This window comes from Nicotiana tabacum, chromosome 19 (assembly GCF_000715075.1).
Source record: "Nicotiana tabacum cultivar K326 chromosome 19, ASM71507v2, whole genome shotgun sequence".
NCBI classification, from domain to species: domain Eukaryota; kingdom Viridiplantae; phylum Streptophyta; class Magnoliopsida; order Solanales; family Solanaceae; genus Nicotiana; species Nicotiana tabacum.
The window spans coordinates 121,248,647-121,271,613 of NC_134098.1; the positions used below are offsets into that span (position 1 = coordinate 121,248,647).

The 22,967-nt window shown below is 35.4% G+C and overlaps 1 protein-coding gene across 1 annotated transcript in view; it reads right to left on the reverse strand.

Annotated features, from left to right (window-relative positions):
- Positions 1-1,988: 1,988 nt before the first annotated feature.
- LOC142173694 (uncharacterized) overlaps positions 1,989-22,967 on the reverse strand; it is a 34,580-nt gene continuing 13,601 nt past the window's right edge. The window contains exons 6-13 of the mRNA XM_075239317.1: positions 22,639-22,819; positions 21,769-21,999; positions 11,623-11,769; positions 7,154-7,285; positions 6,988-7,056; positions 2,448-2,579; positions 2,282-2,350; positions 1,989-2,087 (exon numbers count right to left, since the gene is read on the reverse strand). Of these exons, the coding sequence (XP_075095418.1) occupies positions 1,989-2,087; positions 2,282-2,350; positions 2,448-2,579; positions 6,988-7,056; positions 7,154-7,285; positions 11,623-11,769; positions 21,769-21,999; positions 22,639-22,819 (1,060 nt within the window). The remainder of the gene's footprint in view (positions 2,088-2,281; positions 2,351-2,447; positions 2,580-6,987; positions 7,057-7,153; positions 7,286-11,622; positions 11,770-21,768; positions 22,000-22,638; positions 22,820-22,967) is intronic.

Genomic DNA, 22,967 nt, shown 5'->3' on the forward strand with positions numbered 1-22,967 from the left:
TCAAATGATTTTTATTATACATCCATCTATAATGTCCAAATTCCATCTACGAAGAAGAAAACTTAAAATTTATAAGATATTTCAAATCATTTAGTTTATTTAAAGTAACTAATGAAACCAGTTTAAAACTTGGTTTTTTGATACTTATAGTAAAGAGGATTTAAATAATATTTCCCAAGAGTTTTATGAAACTTGTGCTTTACATAATCAAATTATGTATTTTGTTCCTTGGTTTATAACCACATATTTACCACTTTTTATAAAAGTTTTAGAAAGATCTTATAAAGACGGGAATGGCAATATTACTAAAGCCATTTACCCTCCTCAATCATCTTTTGTTTTACCTAATAATACAGGTATTACTTTTACTGCATTTCAAAAATTTATTGATGAAGATGTTGCCGCAGTCAGCATCACAGAAATTAATAAACTAATTTCTCAAAATAATTATTTGAGTTTATATGTTAAAGTTTTGGGTGAAAACGTTAGTTTTCTTAATAAAAAATTTGATGATTTAACAGTCTTGATTAAGGATATGAATACTAAAAAGACTTTGACTGATATTGCCTCTTCTTCAGGAAGCAAATCAGAACCTCAAATTGTTCTTACTCATATTCAAAGACCCCCTGATATTCAGGATTTTAAATTTAAATCTTTTGATGACTTAGAAGAACTTCTTGATAAAAAGTTATCCGGTTTGAATATCAAACCCATTGATTTATCAAATGATTTTGCTGATAAATTAGATTCTACTTTTGACTATAAAAAGGATATTTTGTTAGAGTTAATTCTATTTTGTCTTTAAGGTACTTGTATTTTTAACTTCGTAATTTTACCTATCTCCACATTAACTATTTTACTATTTATTTCAACTTTTATCCATGAACAAAAAAGCCCCCGGTGTACTAAGCTCCCGGTATATGCGGAATCCGAAGAAGGGTCGGACCACAAATGTTTATTGTACGAAGAAAGGAATACCATTATATTAAATATTTATGTAGAATTTTAAACAACACATGCACGTTTAGGAAATTAAATAGAATAATATTTCTTAATATTTTTATTTTGAATTTCAGCTTTTAACTAAAGCTGCTCGACCCAAATACTCTAAGAAATTATTTGGTTTCTGTTAAAATTTAAGCCAATGCTTCCCCTCATGTATTAAAAAACTCAAAGAGTTTCCTTCTCGCACGCCATGAGTCCTTGAGCTGATGAGAGTAGTAAGGAGAAATTTTAAAACCAAACTCTAGCTACTTATCCAGGTATTTTAAGAATTCTTTTTGGACACAAACTTCAGTACTTAAGAATTATAATTGACATTATTAAGAAAAATACAATGTATTCGATAAACTTAAACCTCTCCTAAGCCAAATGAAAGTCATCTTTCCTATAAATTAAAGTCCCCACTATACCAACCTTCATATTTCATCATAATTAGAGTGCAAAATTTCTATACTATTAGCCATGGCCAAGAGAAGCTTATCTTCTAATTCCCTTCTGACTTTTCTCCTTTGCATTTTCCTACTTGTCAACCTATGTTTTGCGACTGAGAAATCTGATTCTGTTGGGAATAAACCCCCACAGAAATAATATTCACGTTATTAAAAGCGGAATAATAATATAGCACCGAGATACAGTAGTTAATAAGAATAAAAGAGTGACAACAACACCAAGATTTTTACGTGGAAAACCCTTTTGAATAAGGAAAAAAATCACGGCCCCGAGATGAGCAACTAATATCACTATAGCAAGGAATTTTACACTTTGTAGATCCGAGTAAAATACTCCAAAGACCACTACAACACTCAAAAGAAATAACCCTCTTTTGATATTCCCACCTCACTACAATATCGTTCACTCTCTCTTTTTTCTCTACACAGTCTATTTCTCACAATGCTTGAGAAATACTCTCTGCAACTATTGTGTTGCTTCTCTTTCTGTGTGTTGAAATGAAGAAGCCGAAGCTCTCCTTTTATAGGAAAAATAGCCTACCTCTTCAACCAATCAGAATGAAGGATTGGTTGAAAATTTGCAATGCAAATTTTTTCTTTCTTCCGCCTAACAATTTGACATTTTCCTTCTGCAGCCTACCATTTTTGACAATGCAAAAGAGAAGATGGTTGCTAATCAAAGGAAGAAACTTTTCTTCCTTAATTTATGGGATGGACCCCACAAATCTCCCCCTCCAGTCCCATTCACCTGAAGGAGGTAGCACTGTCTTCTAGTTTGAGTGCATGCCAACAAGTTCTTTGCATAGCTCGAACTTGTCACTTGGTACTACCTTGGTCAACATATCAGCAGGATTTTCACTCATGTGAATCTTTTTGACCTGTAAAGATTCGTTCTCCACCTGCTCACGAATCTAATGATATCTCACATCTATATTCTTTGTTATTGCATGGTACATGGAGTTCTTGCTCAAGTGCACTTTGACTATCACAATAGACGGCATACTCCTTTTGATGCAATTCCAGATCTTGAAGAAGCCGCTTGAGCCATAGCATCTCCTTGCCAGCTTCTGTAGCGGCAATGTACTCTGCTTCAGTTGTTGAAAGTGCAATAAACTTCTGCAATTTAGACTGCCATGATATAGCTCCCCCTAAAAATATAAACAAATATCCAATAGTGGATTTTCTGTTATCAATGTCACCTGCCATATCAGCATCTGTATAGCCCTTCAAGATTGGATGAGATCCTCCAAAGCACAAACAATCTCCCGTGGTACCTCTCAGGTACCTGAGTATCCACTTGACTGCTTCCCAATGTTCCTTTCCAGGATTTTTAAGGAATCTACTAACAACACCAAGTGCATGAGCAATATCAGGTTTGGTGCATACCATTGCATACATCAAGCTTCCGACTGCTGAAGAATAAGGAACTCTAGCCATATTCCCTTTCTCCTCCACACTTGTAGGACACGTCTTCTTGCTCAACTTTAGATGACTAGCAAGAGGTGTGATGACTAGCAAGAGGTGTCCAGTACACGTTCAATGTACTTCTCCTGAGACAGCCACAACTTTCTGGTTGTTCGCTCTCGAACTATCTTCATACCCAGAATTTGTTGTGCTGGGCCCAAGTCCTTCATATCAAATGACTTGAACACATCTCCCTTCAACTTTGCGATCAGCCCCTTGTTTTTTCCTACAATTAACATGTCATCCACATACAACAATAATATAATAAAGTTATTTTCAGAAAATCTTTTGAAGTATACACATGGATCAAAATATGTCTTTGTGTAAGTTTGACTTTTCATGAATGAGTCAAACTTCTTGTACCACTGCCTTGGTGCTTGCTTCAACCCATAAAGACTCTTATTCCGTTTGCACACCATGTATTTCCTTTCAGCTACTTCAAATCCTTCTGGCTGCTCCATATAGATCTCTTCTTCCAAATCTCTGTGAAGAAATGCAGTTTTCACGTCCAACTACTCCACTTCAAGATCCAGGCTAGCTGCTAAGCTCAAGATTGATCGAATAGAAGTCATTTTGACAACACGTGAGAAAATTTCATGAAAATCAATACCTTTCTTCTACTCGAAGCCTTTTACCACCAATCGAGCTTTGTATCTGACCAGCTTGTCATTTTCATCTTTCTTGAGTTTAACGACCCACTTACATTTGAGTGGTCTTTTACCCTTTAGAAGTTCAACCAACTTGTACGTGCCATTTTTCTGCAAATATTCCATCTCCTCTTGCATGGCTTTCATCCACTGGTTCTTTTCTGGATAGGACATCACCTCCTTAAGACTTTCTGGCTCCCCCTCATCACTGATGAGGACATACTCCGTCGAAGGGTACCTGCATGACTCTACCCTTGGCCTTTCTAATCTCCTCAGAGGTTGAGGTTGTTCTTCTCACTGAGTAGGGTGATCCACTTGCTCGACATCATCACCAGGTTGCTCCCCCTGCTCAATAACCTCACCAGGTTTCTCCCCCTGCTCGTCAACCTCGTCGGTCGTACTTTCTGCACTTGTGGGATTGTTAGAAGTAGAAGGAATAGTAACCAGGTTAGAAATAATACCATTCTTGGCCCTCTCTAGCATATCATCAGCAGTTCCAACTTCACTTTCTCGAAAGACTACATCTCTGCTTCTGATGACCTTCTTCCTTACGGGATCCCACAATCTGTATCTGAATTCTTCATCTCCATATCCGATGAATATGCAAGGAACAGATTTATCATCCAGCTTTATTTTCTGCTCAGTTGGTACATGTGCAAGGCTTTGCAACCGAACACCTTCACATGCGAGTAGGACACCTCCTTATTGGTCCAAACTCTCTCTGGGATGTCAAACGCCAACAGAACTGATGGACTCCTATTGATCAAGTAACAGGTTGTCTGAACTACTTCACCCCAGAATGACTTAGGCAATTTAGCCATTCTGAGCATGCTTCTCACCTTCTCCACAATGGTGTGGTTCATCTTTTTGGCTACGCCATTGTGTTGTGGGGTTCTAGGAACTATCTTTTCATGTCTGATCCCATGGTTAGAACAGTACTCTTCAAATTGCCTTAAAGTGTACTCACCTCCATTGTCACTTCGGAGATGCTTTAGCTTTTGGCCTGTCTCCCTTTCCACCATAGCATGAAACTTCTAGAAAACTTGAAACACCTGATCTTTGGTTTTCAAAATATGAACCCATAATTTTCGTGAAGCATCATCAATAAAAGTAACAAAATATTTGTTACCGCCCATCGATTCAATTTCTATTGGACCACAAACATCAGAATATACCAAATCAAGTATATTCAATTTTCTTTCAGACGATGTCTGAAATGAGACTCTATGCTGCTTACCAAATAAACAGTAGTCATAGGGTTTTACCGTTGTACCTTTGGCATAAGAAATGAGTGATTTCTTGGCAAGAATCTGCAATCCATTCTCGCTCATATGACCCATTCTTTTGTGCCACAAATCTGCAGAAATCTCATCTTGTGCCGCGTTCAATTCACCTTGGCATATTTATGCATTTGTCCTGTACAATGTGCCATGAGCAACTCCCTTTGCAATCACCAATCATCCCTTGGTGAGTCTTCACTTTTGATTTGTAAAATAGTTCTCGTATCCATCTCGGTTTAAAGCAATTCCCGAGATCAAGTTCATCCGCAAATCAGGTTCATGTCGCACGTACTTCAGAACCAATGTGCATCCGACATTTGTCTTGATACAAATATCACCAATCCCCGTAATCTTTGAGTAACTTGTGTTACCCATTCTCACAAGGCCGAAATCACCTGCTACATATCTGCAAAAAAAAGATCTTTTACCGGTGTGGCATGGTAAGATGTTGCTGTATCAACCACCCATTCCAACTCTGGACCTGATAAGTGCATGCATTCCTCTTCCTCATTTATACAGAGGACAACATTATCATTGTGTTGCACCATGAAGGCTGTGTTGTCGTCATTCTTCTAGCCACTAGTTTCACTTTTGCCCTTCCTTGAATTTGGGCAATCTCCTTTGAAGTGACCTGGTTGATCACAATTGTAGAAATTTTTAGCTCTTGATTTGGACCGGTTCTTAGACTTCCCACGAGCTCTGGATCTACCATAGTTGTTCGAACTCCTTTTATAACTCATGCCTCTACCTTCTGTGATGAGAGCATGTCCTTGATTTTCAGGCTTCTTTCTCATCTTCTCATTGAGTAAAAGAGTCGATGTGACATCTTTCAACTCAATGGTAGTCTTACCGTGCAGGATGATTGTTGCTAGATTATCGTACGAAGATGGAAACGAGTTCAACAGCAAGATGGCTTTATCTTCTTCCTCGATTTTCATTCCGAGATTGGCGAGCTGTGTGATTAGTCCGTTAAACCCATTTAAATGTGACAAAAAATTCGTATCTTTACCCATGTGTAGGGCGTATAGTTGCTTCTTCAGGTACAATTTATTTGTTAGCGTTTTGGACATGTATAAACTTTCCAACCTTCCCCAAATGCCACATGCGGTATCTTCATCAATGATGTTATTTACCACATCATCTGATAAGTTCAACCTGATTGTACTAGCAGCCCTTTCATCCAAGTCAGCCAAATCCTCAGCTTTCATGGTATCATGCATTTTGGCATCAACATCTAGTACCTTGTGTAATCCTTGTTAGATGAGCAGATCTCTCGTCCTTCGTTGGCATGTTGAGAAACCGCTATCTCCGTTAAATTTTGATATCTCGTACCTTACTCCGGACATTTTTATTTTTCACCGAGTATAGTACTATCGACAGTGAATAGTATTTCTGTGAACAAACAGAAAATGTGCTCTGATACTAGTTGTTGGGAATAAATCCCCACATAAATAATATTTACGGTACTTAAAGCAAAATAATAATGTAGCACCGAGATACGGTAGTTAACAAGAATAAAAGAGTGACAACGACACCAAGATTTTTATGTGAAAATCCCTTTTGAATAAGGGAAAAAATCACGGCCCCGAGACGAGCAACCAATATCACTATAGCAAGGAATTTTACACTTTGTAGGTCCGAGTAAAATACTCCAAAGATCACTACAACACTCAAAAGAAATAACCCTCTTTTGATATTCCCGCTTCACTACAATATCGCTCACTCTCTCTTTTTCCTCTACACAATCTATTTCTCACAATGCCTGAGAAATACTCTCTGCAACTATTGTGTTGCTTCTCTTTCTGTGTGTTGAAATGAAGAAGCCGAAGCTCTCCTTTTATAGGAGAAATAGCCTACCTCTTCAACCAATCAGAATGAAGGATTGGTTGAAAATTTGCAATGCAAATTTTTCTTTCTTCCGCCTAACAATTTGACATTTTCCTTCTGCAGCCTACCATTTTTGACAATGCAAAAGAGAAGATGGTTGCCAATCAAAGGAAGAAATTTTTCTTCCTTAATTTATGGGATGGACCCCACAAATCTCCCCCTCCAGTCCCATTCACTTGAAGGAGGTAGCACTGTCTTCTAGTTTGAGTGCATGCCGACAAGTTCTTTGCATAGCTTGAACTTGTCTCTTGGTACCACCTTGGTCAACATATCAGCAGGATTTTCACTCATGTGAATCTTTTTGACCTGTAAAGATTCGTTCTCCACCTGCTCACGATTCTAATGATATCTCACATCTATATTCTTTGCTATTGCATGGTACATAGAGTTCTTGCTCAAGTGCACTTTGACTATCACAATAGACGGCATACTTCTTTTGATGCAATTCCAGATCTTGAAGAAGCCGCTGGAGCCATAGCATCTCTTTGACAGCTTCTGTAGCGGCAATGTACTCTGCTTCAGTTGTTGAAAGTGCAACAAACTTCTGCAATTTAGACTGCCATGATATAGCTCCCCCTAAAAATGTAAACAAATATCCAGTAGTGGATTTTCTGTTATCAATGTCACCTGCCATATCAGCATCTGTATAGCCCTTCAAGATTGGATGAGATCCTCCAAAGCACAAACAATCTCCCGTGGTACCTCTCAGGTACCTGAGTATCCACTTGACTGCTTCCCAATGTTCCTTTCCAGGATTTTTAAGGAATCTACTAACAACACCAAGTGCATGAGCAATATCAGGTTTGGTGCATACCATTGCATACATCAAGCTTCCGACTGCTGAAGAATAAGGAACTCTAGCCATGTTCCCTTTCTCCTCCACACTACTAGGACACGTCTTCTTGCTCAACTTTAGATGACTAGCAAGAGGTGTGATGACTAGCAAGAGGTGTCCAGTACACGTTCAATGTACTTCTCCTGAGACAGCCACAACTTTCTGGTTGTTCGCTCTCGAACTATCTTCATACCCAGAATTTGTTGTGCTGGGCCCAAGTCCTTCATATCAAATGACTTGAACACATCTCCCTTCAAATTTGCGATCAGCCCCTAGTCTTTTCCTACAATTAACATGTCATCCACATACAATAATAATATAATAAAGTTATTTTCAGAAAATCTTTTGAAGTATGCACATGGGTCAGAATATGTCTTTGTGTAAGTTTGACTTTTCATGAATGAGTCAAACTTCTTGTACCACTGCCTTGGTGCTTGCTTCAACCCATAAAGACTCTTATTCCGTTTGCACACCATGTATTTCCTTTCAGCTACTTCAAATCCTTCTGGCTGCTCCATATAGATCTCTTCTTCCAAATCTCCGTGAAGAAATGCAGTTTTCACATCCAACTATTCCACTTCAAGATCCAGGCTAGCTGCTAAGCTCAAGATTGATCGAATATAAGTCATTTTGCCAACAGGTGAGAAAATTTCATGAAAATCAATACCTTTCTTCTACTCGAAGCCTTTTACAACCAATCGAGCTTTGTATCTGACCAGCTTGTCATTTTCATCTTTCTTGAGTTTAAAGACCCACTTACATTTGAGTGGTCTTTTACCCTTTAGAAGTTCAACCAACTTGTACGTGCCATTTTTCTGCAAATATTCCATCTCCTCTTACATGACTTTCATCCACTGGTTCTTTTCTGGATAGGACATCACCTCCTTAAGACTTTCTGGCTCCCCCTCATCACTGATGAGGACATACTCCGTCGAAGGGTACCTGCATGACTCTACCCTTGGCCTTTCTAATCTCCTCAGAGGTTGAGGTTGTTCTTCTCACTGAGTAGGGTGATCCACTTGCTCGACATCATCACCAGGTTGCTCCCCCTGCTCAATAACCTCACCAGGTTTCTCCCCCTGCTCGTCAACCTCGTCGGTCGTACTTTCTGCACTTGTGGGATTGTTAGAAGTAGAAGGAATAGTAACCAGGTTAGAAATAATACCATTCTTGGCCTTCTCTAGCATATCATCAGCAGTTCCAACTTCACTTTCTCGAAAGACTACATCTCTGCTTCTGATGACCTTCTTCCTTACGGGATCCCACAATCTGTATCTGAATTCTTCATCTCCATATCCGATGAATATGCAAGGAACAGATTTATCATCCAGCTTTATTTTCTGCTCAGTTGGTACATGTGCAAGGCTTTGCAACCGAACACCGTCACATGCGAGTAGGACACCTCCTTGTTGGTCCAAACTCTCTCTGGGATGTCAAACGCCAACGGAACTGATGGACTCCTATTGATCAAGTAACAGGTTATCTGAACTGCTTCACCCCAAAATGACTTAGGCAATTTAGCCATTCTGAGCATGCTTCTCACCTTCTCCACAATGGTGTGGTTCATCTTTTCGGCTACGCCATTGTGTTGTGGGGTTCTAGGAACTGTCTTTTCATGTCTGATCCCATGGTTAGAACAGTACTCTTCAAATTGCCTTGAAGTGTTCTCACCTCCATTGTCACTTCGGAGATGCTTTAGCTTTTGGCCTGTCTCCCTTTCCACCATAGCATGAAACTTCTAGAAAACTTGAAACACCTGATCTTTGGTTTTCAAAATATGAACCCATAATTTTCGTGAAGCATCATCAATAAAAGTAACAAAATATTTGTTACCGCCCATCGATTCAATTTCTATTGGACCACAAACATCAGAATATACCAAATCAAGTATATTCAATTTTCTTTCAGATGATGTCTGAAATGAGACTCTATGCTGCTTACCAAATAAACAGTAGTCATAGGGTTTTACCGTTGTACCTTTGGCATAAGAAATGAGTGATTTCTTGGCAAGAATCTGCAATCCATTCTCGCTCATATGACCCATTCTTTTGTGCCACAAATCTGCAGAAATCTCATCTTGTGCCGCGTTCAATTCACCTTGGCATATTTCTGCATTTGTCCTGTACAATGTGCCATGAGCAACTCCCTTTGCAATCACCAATCATCCCTTGGTGAGTCTTCACTTTTGATTTGTAAAATAGTTCTCGTATCCATCTCGGTTTAAAGCAATTCCCGAGATCAAGTTTATCCACAAATCAGGTTCATGTCGCACGTCCTTCAGAACTAATGTGCATCCGACATTTGTCTTGATACAAATATCACTAATCCCCGCAATCTTTGAGTAACTTGTGTTACCCATTCTCACAAGGCCGAAATCACCTGCTACATATCTGCAAAAAAAAAGATCTTTTACCGGTGTGGCATGGTAAGATGTTGCTGTATCAACCACCCATTCTAACTCTGGACCTGATAAGTGCATGCATTCCTCTTCCTCATTTATACAGAGGACAACATTATTATTGTGTTGCACCATGGAGGCTGTGTTGTCGTCATTCTTCTAGCCACTAGTTTCACTTTTGCCCTTCCTTGAATTTGGGCAATCTCCTTTGAAGTGACCTGGTTGATCACAATTGTAGAAATTTTTAGCTCTTGATTTGGACCGGTTCTTAGACTTTCCACGAGCTCCGGATCTACCATAGTTGTTCGAACTCCTTTTATAACTCATGCCTCTACCTTCTGTGATGAGAGCATGTCCTTGATTTTCAGGCTTCTTTCTCATCTTCTCATTGAGTAAAAGAGTCGATGTGACATCTTTCAACTCAATGGTAGTCTTACCGTGCAGGATGATTGTTGCCAGATTATCGTACGAAGATGGAAACGAGTTCAACAGCAAGATGGCTTTATCTTCTTCCTCGATTTTCATTCCGAGATTGGCGAGCTGTGTGATTAGTCCGTTAAACATATTTAAATGTGACAAAAAATTCGTACCTTTACCCATGTGTAGGGCGTATAGCTGCTTCTTCAGGTACAATTTATTTGTTAGCGTTTTGGACATGTATAAACTTTCCAACCTTCCCCAAATGCCACATGCGGTATCTTCATCAATGATGTTATTTACCACATCATCTGATAAGTTCAACCTGATTGTACTAGCAGCCCTTTCATCCAAGTCAGCCAAATCCTCAGCTTTCATGGTATCATGCATTTTGGCATCAACATCTAGTACCTTGTGTAATCCTTGTTGGATGAGCAGATCTTTCGTCCTTCTTTGGCATGTTGAGAAACCGCTATCTCCGTTAAATTTTGATATCTCGTACTTTACTCCGGATATTTTTATTTTTCATCGAGTATAGTACTACCGACAGTGAATAGTATTTCTGTGAACGAACAGAAAATGTGCTCTGATACTAGTTATTGGGAATAAACCCCCACATAAATAATATTTACGGTACTTAAAGCGAAATAATAATGTAGCACCGAGATACGGTAGTTAACAAGAATAAAAGAATGACAACGACACCAAGATTTTTACGTGAAAATCCCTTTTGAATAAGGGAAAAAATCACGGCCCCGAGACGAGCAACTAATATCACTATAGCAAAGAATTTTACTCTTTGTAGGCCCGAGTAAAATACTCCAAAGATCACTACAACACTCAAAAGAAATAACCCTCTTTTGATATTCCCGCTTCACTACAATATCGCTCACTCTCTCTTTTTCCTCTACACAATCTATTTCTCACAATGCCTGAGAAATACTCTCTGCAACTATTGTGTTGCTTCTCTTTCTGTGTGTTGAAATGAAGAAGCCGAAGCTCTCCTTTTATAGGAGAAATAGCCTACCTCTTCAACCAATCAGAATGAAGGATTGGTTGAAAATTTGCAATGCAAATTTTTTCTTTCTTCCGCCTAACAATTTGACATTTTCCTTCTGCAGCCTACCATTTTTGACAATGCAAAAGAGAAGATGGTTGCCAATCAAAGGAAGAAACTTTTCTTCCTTAATTTATGGGATGGACCCCACAAATTCATCCTCACATGAAGGTGCGGCTAATATACAAAAAGACTTAGATTGGTACCATCCATGGTTTCATCCACATCCATGGCTACATCCTCATCCATGGCCATTCGTTCATCCTCCAATGCCTGCTGCTGGTTTTCATCATAATTTTTTCTATCATCGTCTATGGCCATACATGTATCCACCTGTTACATCTCCACCTAAAGGAGACAAAGGAGAGAAGAATTAACAATATCATTGATTGTTACGTTGGATTTATATCTTATTGATCACATATTCTTATTCTTTAAGATTCATTAAAATTCTAGCTGTAGTTATTTTAGTTTTAGTTTCTATCTATGAATTTCCAAGTAGTTTCTGTTCGTAGGTATCTTTGATTCAGCTTATCATGAAATAAAATTCAAACTTTTATTTTTATATGCAGTGTTCCTCCTATGTAGTTAGTTTAATGATTGTTCTCCAATTTCAAGTTTTGAATAACGATGGACAAGTAATATATAATCAGTCAATGATGGAAATAGTGCCTCTAAATTTCAAGTTTTGAATAACGATTCAGAAACAAATTCAATCTTTAGCACGCAGTTAGCTATATACAAAGAGGTGTTTCAATTCCAATCGCATATGCAACTAGGCACTAGCATTTTGCATTGCAGCCCCATATATATACGTACGTACGTTTCCAGAATTTACACAGCGTATAAAACAAAAGGACGCGAGCATACAGTTAAAACCTAATTGGTGAACAAACAATCAGACATACTCCATCAAACTTGATTAACTTCTAACTGGTATCCTGCTCTAATTGGGTAAAACACTTCCTTTTCTTTTTTTGTCAAATTAGTTACAGTAAATTTGTGCTAAAAAAGGGTGCTACAAACTAGTAAAAACAGAGCATCCATGTTGACATGTCAAAAGACAATGAGGATAGTATCGTTATTCACTTATCACGGCAATGAAGCAAACAAAAGAATTCGCTTTAAATAGTCAAAAACTTAAGACATAAATAACAGTAAACAGTCAAAAACTTTTCATATTTAATATTTTTTTAAGGGTGTGTAAGAGGGAAATACTGTTGAGGTTTTGTTATTTAAGATGAAATAATCTTAAAATGAGGGTGAATGGGAAATGGAGGGAAAAATAAAATTTTTGAGTAAAATTTTAAGTTTTCCCCTCTTGACAATGAGACATTGTCCCATATTGAAAGAGAAAAATATTTTTGGTGGGTATATATATATAATTGCTTTTCTTGTAGCTCTTAAAGAGTTAAGAAGAAAGCAAGCCTCGCGCCGTCGTCGTCGTCGCTCGCTCGGCTTCGGATTCGGTCAAATGATTGATTGATTAATTTTTTGGACCAAATTTATTGCTTGCTCCACAAACAAGCTAGTGCATGCTCCACCATGGAGGGTGGAGGGTCGTTCATCTTCAAAGCTGACTGCTATAAATATGTGCAGCAGCTGTTGAAGAAACACACCAAACTGAAACGCTCAACTTTGGCTACACATTGCACTCCTTCCTCTCAGCATTTCCATATGATTTTCTGAGTTTCTACTCCTTTGTTCTGCATTGTTTTAACTTCAAACAAAGCAACTGTAAGTGTGATTTGCTACCGAACTTTGTGTTCGCTGAAACATTGGGGTTTGAAGTACCGCTACACCAGTGTATAATTCGTTCTATCCTGGGAGGAAATAATCCATAACCTTGGGTACTAGGAGGGGATTAAATTCCTTAAGGAAACACTGTGAATTCAGTGGGCTCGAATTAATTATTGTTTCATTACGATAACTTATATTTCCTAGAATTATTATTTACAAATACAGTAATATTGGCGGGACTAACAATCTTAAGGAATTTAATATTTATTTCTGTATTTGTGTTATTCTTATTATTCTGCAAACTAAAACCTTTGTGGTTTTGTGTACTCCCGTTTTGGAGAGTAAAGCCTTCGTGGCGTTTTGTTGGAGATTAAAATCTACATGATTTTTACTCCAGTTTGAAACGTTTATTAAACGTTTGTTTGTGTCATTCTTTTACAGAAAAAATGACGACTGAAAGCGAAAATCAAGTTGTTCCGACGGTGACTGCCAACGCATCGACAAGCCGAACACAGGCGTTGGCACCGGCAGAAAAACCCAGAAAATTTTCCGGGATTGATTTCAAGCGCTGGCAGCAGAAGATGTTCTTCTACTTAACTACGTTATGTCTACAGAAGTTCATCAAGGAAGATGTTCCTGATCTGCCAGATAAAACTCCAGAGAATGAACGCTTTGTCGTGATTGAAGCGTGGAAGCATTCTGATTTTTTATGCAAGAATTATATTCTTAGCGGACTGGATGATAATCTGTATAATGTATACAATGGCGTGGAGACGTCAAAAGAATTGTGGAATGCGCTTGAAAAGAAATATAAAACTGAAGATGCCGGGATAAAGAAATTCGTTGCCGTAAAATTTTTGGACTACAAAATAGTAGATAGCAAGTCTGTTATTACCCAAGTCCAGGAATTGCAAGTGATTATTCATGATCTACTTGCTGAAGGTCTTGTCATCAATGAAGCATTCTAAGTAGCAGCAATGATTGAGAAGTTGCCTCCGTTGTGGAAGGATTTCAAAAATTATTTGAAACACAAACGAAAGGAAATGTCCCTTGAAGATCTCATTGTTCGGTTGAGAATCGAAGAGGACAATAAAGCTACTGAAAGGAGAGGCCGTGGAAATTCAACAATAATGGGAGCAAATATTGTTGAAGATACCAAAAAGAGGAAGAAGGCTTCTGTTCCGAAATACAACCCAAGCAAGAAGCGGTTCAGTGAAAACTGCTACAACTGTGGGAAAATCGGACACAAATCTACGGAGTGTCGTGCTCCGAAGAAAGATAAGAAAAGGGGTCGAGCAAACATGGTAGTAAAGCATGATGATGTTGATAACTTGTATGCCATGCTTTCTGAATGTAACTTGGTGGGAAATCCTAAACAGTGGTGGTTTGATTCTGGAGCCACTCGCCATGTTTGTGCAGTTAGAGAAGCTTTTGCTACTTATGCTCCTGCTGGACCCGGAGAGACAGTTTATATGGGAAATGCTTCAACAGCAAAAGTTGAAGGATATGGGAAGATATTTCTGAAAATGACTTCTGGCAAGGTCATGACTTTGAACAATGTCCTTCATGTTCCCGAAATGAGAAAGAATTTAGTCTCTACTGGACTTCTTGATTTTAAGTGCGTTTTTGTGTCCAACAAGGTTGTCATAAGTAAGAATGAAATATTTGTAGGAAAAGGTTACCTCACCGGGGGCCTTTTCAATCTAAATGTAATGGTTGTGAAAAACAATAATAATATTTCAGCTTCTTCTTACTTACTTGAGTCAAATGATTTATGGCGTGTACGTTTGGGTCATGTCAATTATAAAACCTTGCGAAAAATGATTTACTTGGAAGTACTGCCTAAGTTTGAATGCGAAAAATCAAAATGTCAAACATGTGTGGAATCTAAGTATGTTAAACATCCTTATAAGTCACTTGAAAGGAATTCAAATCCTTTAGACTTAATTCACACAAATATTTATGACATGAAGTCAATACCATCTCGCGGTGGAAAGAAGTATTTCATAACTTTTATTGACGATGGTACTCGATATTGCTATATTTACTTACTGAATAGTAAAGATGAAGCAATAGACGCATTCAGGCAATACAAAAATGAAGTTGAAATGCAACTTAACAAGAAAGTAAAAATGATAAGAAGTGATAGGGAGTGGTGAATATGAATCTCCTTTTGAAGAAATATGTTTAGAATATGGAATTATTCATCAAACAACAGCCCCTTACACGCCCCAATCTAATGGGATTGCGGAAAGAAAGAATCGCACATTAAACGAGATGATGAACGCTTTGTTGATAAGTTCTGGTTTGCCACAGAACTTGTGGGGGGAAAGTCATTCTTACGGCTAATCGAATATTAAATCGAATGCCCCATAGCAAAACACAATCCATTCCATATGAAAAATGGAAAGGAAGGAAGCCCAACTTGAATTATTTTAAAGTGTGGGGGTGTTTGGCAAAAGTGCAAGTTTCTAAATCCAAAAGTGTAAATATAGGACCGAAAACCGTTGATTGTGTTTTCATAGGATATGCGACAAATAGTAAAGCATATCGATTTCTGGTTCATAAATCAGAAAATCCCGACATTCATAATAATACGGTTATAGAATCAGATAATGCTGAGTTCTTTGAAAATATATATCCGTATAAAAAGGAATGTGAGTCGTTTGGTGAAGGATCTAAACGACCTCGGGAAGAAACAAAAGAAAGTACATGTAATCAGGAGGATCCAAGACGTAGTAAACGTCAAAGAATGTCTACTTCATTTGGACCAGATTTTGTGACTTTCTTATTGGAGAATGAGCCTCAAACATGTAAAGAAGTTATGACTTCTTCCGAATCATTATTTTGGAAAGAGGCAGTCAATAGTGAAATAGAATCCATATTGAACAACCATACATGGGAATTGGTTGATCTTCCTCCTGGAAATAAACCTTTGGGTTCTAAATGAATTTTTAAGAGAAAAATCAAAGATGATGGATTTTTAATAGAAAAATACATACTCTCCAGTTACAAGAATTACGTCCATACGGATGTTAGTAGTATTAGCTGCAGTGTATGGTCTTGAAAATTCATCAAATGAATGTTAAGACGACCTTCTTAAATGGAGAGTTGGAGGAAGAAATTTACATGGAACAACCTAAAGGGTTTGTGGTTCCAGGTAAAGAAAAGAAGGTATGTAGACTTGTTAAGTCTCTTTACGGACTAAAACAAGCACCCAAACTAAGGGTGGCAAGTGGGCCGGGCCCGATCCTAAGTGGGCTTCGCGGGCCCGGTCCTAAGTGGGCCGGTCCTATGCGGTCCGGTCCTAAACGGTCCCGGGCTTTGCGGGCTTATTGCTGGAACCGGCTCGGGACCGGGACCACGAACTAACGGTCCCGGGTTAAGTGGGCCGGTCCCGGGCCTAAACGGGCCCAACAGAAACTTTCTATTTTTAATTTTTTTTTATAGAAGTTAGAGGAAAAAAATAGTAATAAAGATATATAAGCTATATTCGATTTATATACTATATATACATCTTAAAATATATATATACTATATTATATATACATAGTATACATCTTAAAATATACTATATATACATCTTAAGATATACTATATATATATATAGTATAGTATAGTAGATCTTAAGATATATATACATCTTAAGATATATAAGCTCTAAAATATACTATATATACATGTTAAGATATATAAGCTCTCTCTCTCTCTCTATATATATATATATATATAGTAAGATGTATATATAGTATATCTTAAGATGTATACTATCGAATATGACTTATAAACTATGTATATATATTATAGTATATATATAGTATATTATAGTGTATATTATACATTATTATATAAATATTAATTACGATATATATCATATAAATATTATATGATAAATAATATTATAACGTTATAGTATAATTGTGGGTAATATAGGTAATAATTAAACATTAAATATAATATATTAATGATATATTTAACTAATATATAATTTATTATTAATACCTTATATATATACTATACTATACTATATATACATCTTAAGATATATAAGCTATATTCGATTTATATACTATATATACATCTTAAGAGATATATATATATATATATATATACACACACTATACTATATATACATAGTATATAAGTCATATTCGATAGTATACATCTTAAGATATACTATATATACATCTTAAGATATATATATATATATATACACACACTATACTATATATACATCTTATATATACACACACTATACTATATATACATAGTATATAAGTCATATTCGATAGTATACATCTTAAGATATATATAATATATATAGTAAGATGTATATATATTATAGTATAGTATAGTATATACTATATATACAACTTAAGATATATAAGCTATATTCGATATATTCGATATACATACATACATATATATATATATATATATATATATATATATATATATATATATAAAAGCTTATATTTATACTATACTATACTATACTATAATATATATACATCTTACTATATATAAGCTATATTCGATTTATATACTATATATACATCTTAAGATATACTATATATACATGTATATCTATATATACTATATATACTATTTTCCCACGTAGTTCGTCGGTCAAACATGTATATATAGTATAGTATAGTATAGTATATATAGTATATCTTAAGATGTATATATAGTATAGTATATATAGTATATCTTAAGATATATATATAGTATATCGAATATAGTTTATATATCTTAAGTTGTATATATAGTATATATATACTATACTATACTATACTATACTATATATACATAGTATATAAGCCATATTCGATAGTATACATCTTAAGATATACTATATATACATGTATATCTACTATACTATACTATATATATATCTAGTATATCTAGTATACTTAGTATATCTTAAGATGTATATATAGTATAGTATAGTATATATATAAGCTTATATATATATATATATATATGTATATCGAATATAGCTTATATATCTTATGAGATGTATATATAGTATAGTATAAGATAGATATAAAGTATAACTTTATTTCAGAAACATGTAAATAAAGTTTTCAGTTCTTCATCTTCAGGGCCTTGCATCTTGGCCAAAAGGTACATATTTCTTTCTTAGTTAGTTTTTCTTCTAGTCTCTCCTCTCTGGCCGTGACGATGTCCGGCTAAGAGACTTCATATCTATGTTGAGTATCTAACTTCTCTCCTATATAAACCATGAAAGAGACGGCATCTATTTAAATATAAATGAACTTTATATATAGAGTTTTGACTTGGTGTCAGGATGGTTGGTACAGTCTAATATAACACTGATCTTATTGGCTTTGCCTTAGTGGCTTCGTCTAGCCAGCCGTGAACCTCAGCCCGATAAAGGAGTTAAAAGGGCATCTTCTTTCACGGTTAGAACTGCTAGACACATGGGCTCAATAAAAGTATGTATTATATTATGACATACCCCTTGCTTGAGTAAAGGTTTTTAACCTTCCATACAGTCATTAAACTATATATAAAATTCAAGTATATTTCAATTCTTATATCCTTACTGATTGTGCGTATTACCACCGGTCTTTAAATATAAGGATACTGAATTAGCTAGATTAAGAATTCTCAAGTATGTTAAAATAGAAGTCTTTAACTGGTGGAAATCTTCCAGACATATAAATGTCAGATGAGAGGTGTGAAACAAGTCCGGTTCCCGGTCAAACGGTGATTTCTGTTTTAGTTTAATTGAGAAGGCATGGCGGATTACCGCCCGCCACTCGATTCTATTAAAATGGTATGAGAGCCTAGGTACTTTCATGGTATATATAAGATAGATATGAAATATTCGACATAGATATGTTTCTGAAATATGGATTTAGGAGAAACTAGTATGAAAAATACTAGGTTGGAAGAGGTAGATATACCTCAAAACCTTGATTTGTTAAACAAATGGACTATTCCTAAAGTCCCTATTAGAACAATCTATGATTATGGATGGTTTGATAAACTCTCTTCTAAACAACTTGTTAAAACAACTGAGCAATCTTTAGCTTTGAATTCGTCTGAACAGACTATTCATTTGTTAAACAAGCATGATGTAGATGTTTATAAACACCAGTATAATTATTTGCATATTGGTATGATACAAATTGCTTTTAAGACATTAACCCTTAAAGGGTTACCAGAGACGTTTTTAGCCGCTCTTAGAGATGCTAGAAATCTGAATTTCAGACAGTCTCTAATGGGTTCTATTGAATCTACTGTTGCCTACGACCCAGTATATTTTAATACTCAACCTAATCTACAATTATCTTTATCTGATGTTAATATACTTGATGCATTAACATTAAATGTAAAAATACATGGTTATAATTATGCGCTTGGTTCTGAACTTATATGTTTATCGTATAGGATTTATTTCAAATTGCTATCTACATTAAACCCCATATGTAAATTATATGATATATCTGATCAGACTAATTTAGTGGAAACGAATTTTGTAAAGTCTAAGGTCACCACGAGGAGACCTATTAAGTGGGAGGAAATTAATTTTCCAACTACATGGACTTTGGATTCGGTTATATCCCCCAGTCAGATAACTGATGCTGTCAGTAATACTGAGTATTCTCATATTACTCAAAATCCGGATGGTAAGATTTGCATTCAGTTTGACGATAATAGTTCCACTTATAATAGACAGTCATTTTTCAATAATAGACTGTTGCCTACTATTAGTTCTAATTATAATAGACATTCCTTACCAATCATAGACTGTTGCCTGATATTCAACACATTTCTCCTGTTGAACCAGTCTTTGGACCAGCTAGAAATCGTGCTGTATCTTTACACACAATTTCTACTAAAGTGGGTGATAAGCCAGTTGAAAGGGTTAAGATTAACCCCAAGACAAATATTGTTCAGGATAATGATAATATTCCTGATAAGGATATTCCTTCTGCGTCCGAGATGGATTTTGACCCAAATGATGTTTAAATAATTCCACACCAAATTGATTTTAGTCCAGGGTCACAAGCTAGAGGTTATATTCAAAAATAATTTTTCAGTGATAAATGGAACCGGTTTAAAACTTGGTTTTTTGATACTTATAGTAAAGAGGATTTGAACAATATTTCTAAAGAATTTTATGAAACTTGTGCTTTACATAATCAAATTATGTACTTTGTTCCTTGGTTTATAACCAATATTTATCACTTTTTATAAAAGTTTTAGAAAGATCTTATAAAGACGGGAGTGGCAATATTACTAAAGCCATTTACCCTCCTCAAACACCTTTTGTTTTACCTAATAATACAGGTATTACTTTTACTGCATTTCAAAAATTTATTGACGAAGATGTTGTTGCAGTCAGCATCGCAGAAATTAATAAATTAATTTCTCAAAATAATTATTTGAGCTTATATGTTAAGGTTTTGGGAGAACAGATTTGTTTTCTTGATAAAAAACTTGATGATTTAACAGTTTTGATAAAAGATACGAGTACTAGCATGAAAATAACTGATATTACCTCTACTTCAGGAAGCAAATCAGGAGCTAAAATTGTTCTTACTCATATTCAAAGACCCCCTGAGATTCAGGATTTTAAATTTAAATCTTTTAATGATTTAGAAGAACTTCTTGATAAAACGTTATCCGGTTTGAATATCAAACCTATTGATCTATCAAAAGATTTTGCTGATAAGTTAGATACTCAACATAGATATGAAGTCTCTTAGCCGGACATCGTCATGGCCAGAGAGGAGAGACTAGAAGAAAAACTAACTAAGAAAGAAATATGTACCTTCTAATCAGATATTCATGCTTATTATTGGGATTTATCTGTTTCAAAATCCCTCCGTAACCAATATTAGACGCATCAGTCTCTATAATCTTTTGCCATGCAGGATTAGCAAGGGTTAAGCAAGGTAAAGATTTAACACGTTGCTTAATATTTTTAACCAAAGTAGTATGACTATCAGTCCAAGGATTTTTATAATTCTTTTTTAGCCTATCATATAAGGGGGCTAAATCACGCGACAAATCTTTATAAAAAGGCAAAATATAATTTAAACTTCCCAAAATTCTTTGTAACTGAGTTCTATCAGTAATAACATCGGGAAATTTTGAAGCAAAATCAATCGATCTTTGAATAAGAGTAATCTTTCCTTGACAGATATAATGTCCTAAAAATCTAATGTTTGTTTGGAATAAACTCATTTTTTGTTTTGAGATAACCAAACCATTTTGTATAACAATTCTTTTAAAAATATCTAAATGCTTAATATGCATTTCAAGTGTTTTGGAAAATACCAAAATGTCATCGATATAAACAATGATGAAATCTAGATAGGGGTTGAAAATATCATTCATAATTTTTTGGAATTCTGAAGGGGCATTCTTCAAACCAAAAGGCATAACATTCCATTCATATTGCCCAAATGGAACATTAAAAGCAGTTCTATAAGTATGCTCTTTAAATATTTGAATCTGCCAATATCCAGATTTTAAATCGAATTTTGAAAATATATTGGCATTATATAATCTAGACAATAAATCTCTTTTATTAGGAATAGGATACCTAACCCGCTTCAAATATTTATTCAAGGGTTTATAATTAATGACTAATCTAGGAACACCACGTTCCTTTTCAGCTGCATTATTAACATAAAAAGCTGTGCAAGACCAAGGAGATTTTGAGGGTTTTATCAAACCCTTTTGTAGCAAGCTATCAATATCTTTTTTGCAAAATTCTACTAATTCTGCGTTCATCTGACAAGGTTGAGATTTAGTAGGAATATCATCCTCAGAGAAATTGTCTTCATATGGAAGAGTGACAATATGCTTTTTTCGATTCCAAAAAGTACTAGGATGCTCAGCACAAATATCAATAGCAATCTGCTCGGAAATTAATTTGATTTTTTCTTGTACTTTAGTAGAATTCAAAGTATCAAATATATTCATACTAAACAATTCTAATTGTAAAGAATCAACATGTTTTTGCTTCATATCAATTAAAGCATTAATATCTCTAGTTACTGGATCTGTAACAAAAGTATAACTTATTTCTTTATCCTTATAAGTAGCAGTAAAACCTTTCGAATCTATGCTAGTAAAAGGATAAATGGCGTTAATAAACGGTGTTCCAAGTATAATTGGAGGATATAACTGGTTTTTTACCAAGACAAAGAAGTGAGGAATACAGACTTTATTCTGACAAATACCCGTATTAGGAAGCTTATACTTTATATCTAAAGCATGTCCGGATGCAGATCTAACCATATGAGTAGTTTTTTGAAAATATTTCGTAGGTATTAAACCTTTTTGAATGCAGCTAACATCTGCTCCACTATCAATCATGGCAATGTTTGTAATTGAAAAACTATTATCAATGAGAATAGTACATTTGATATACCATTTATGAGCAGTAATAATTTGCATCATTTCCAAAAACATATCATGTTTAGGATTAAAACTAATAGGTTGTTCTTCAATATTATCATTACAAATACTTTTGTTTTTATCATTAGATTTCTCAGCTGGAGAATTGATTTTCTCAATCTGAGTAATCCTATGATCACAAATCATTTGATTTTGTTTAAGAGATTTGATCTCTCGTTTCAAGTTTTCAACTTCAATTTTTAAATCATCGAAAGAAGAATCTCTTGCTGGAGTTGCATTTTTGTTTAACAGACAGTTATTAACCTCTAGTAAAGAATAAGGGGGAGAATATTCAAATTCTTTTTCAAAAGATTTTACAAAACTAGAACTTGAATTAGAACCTG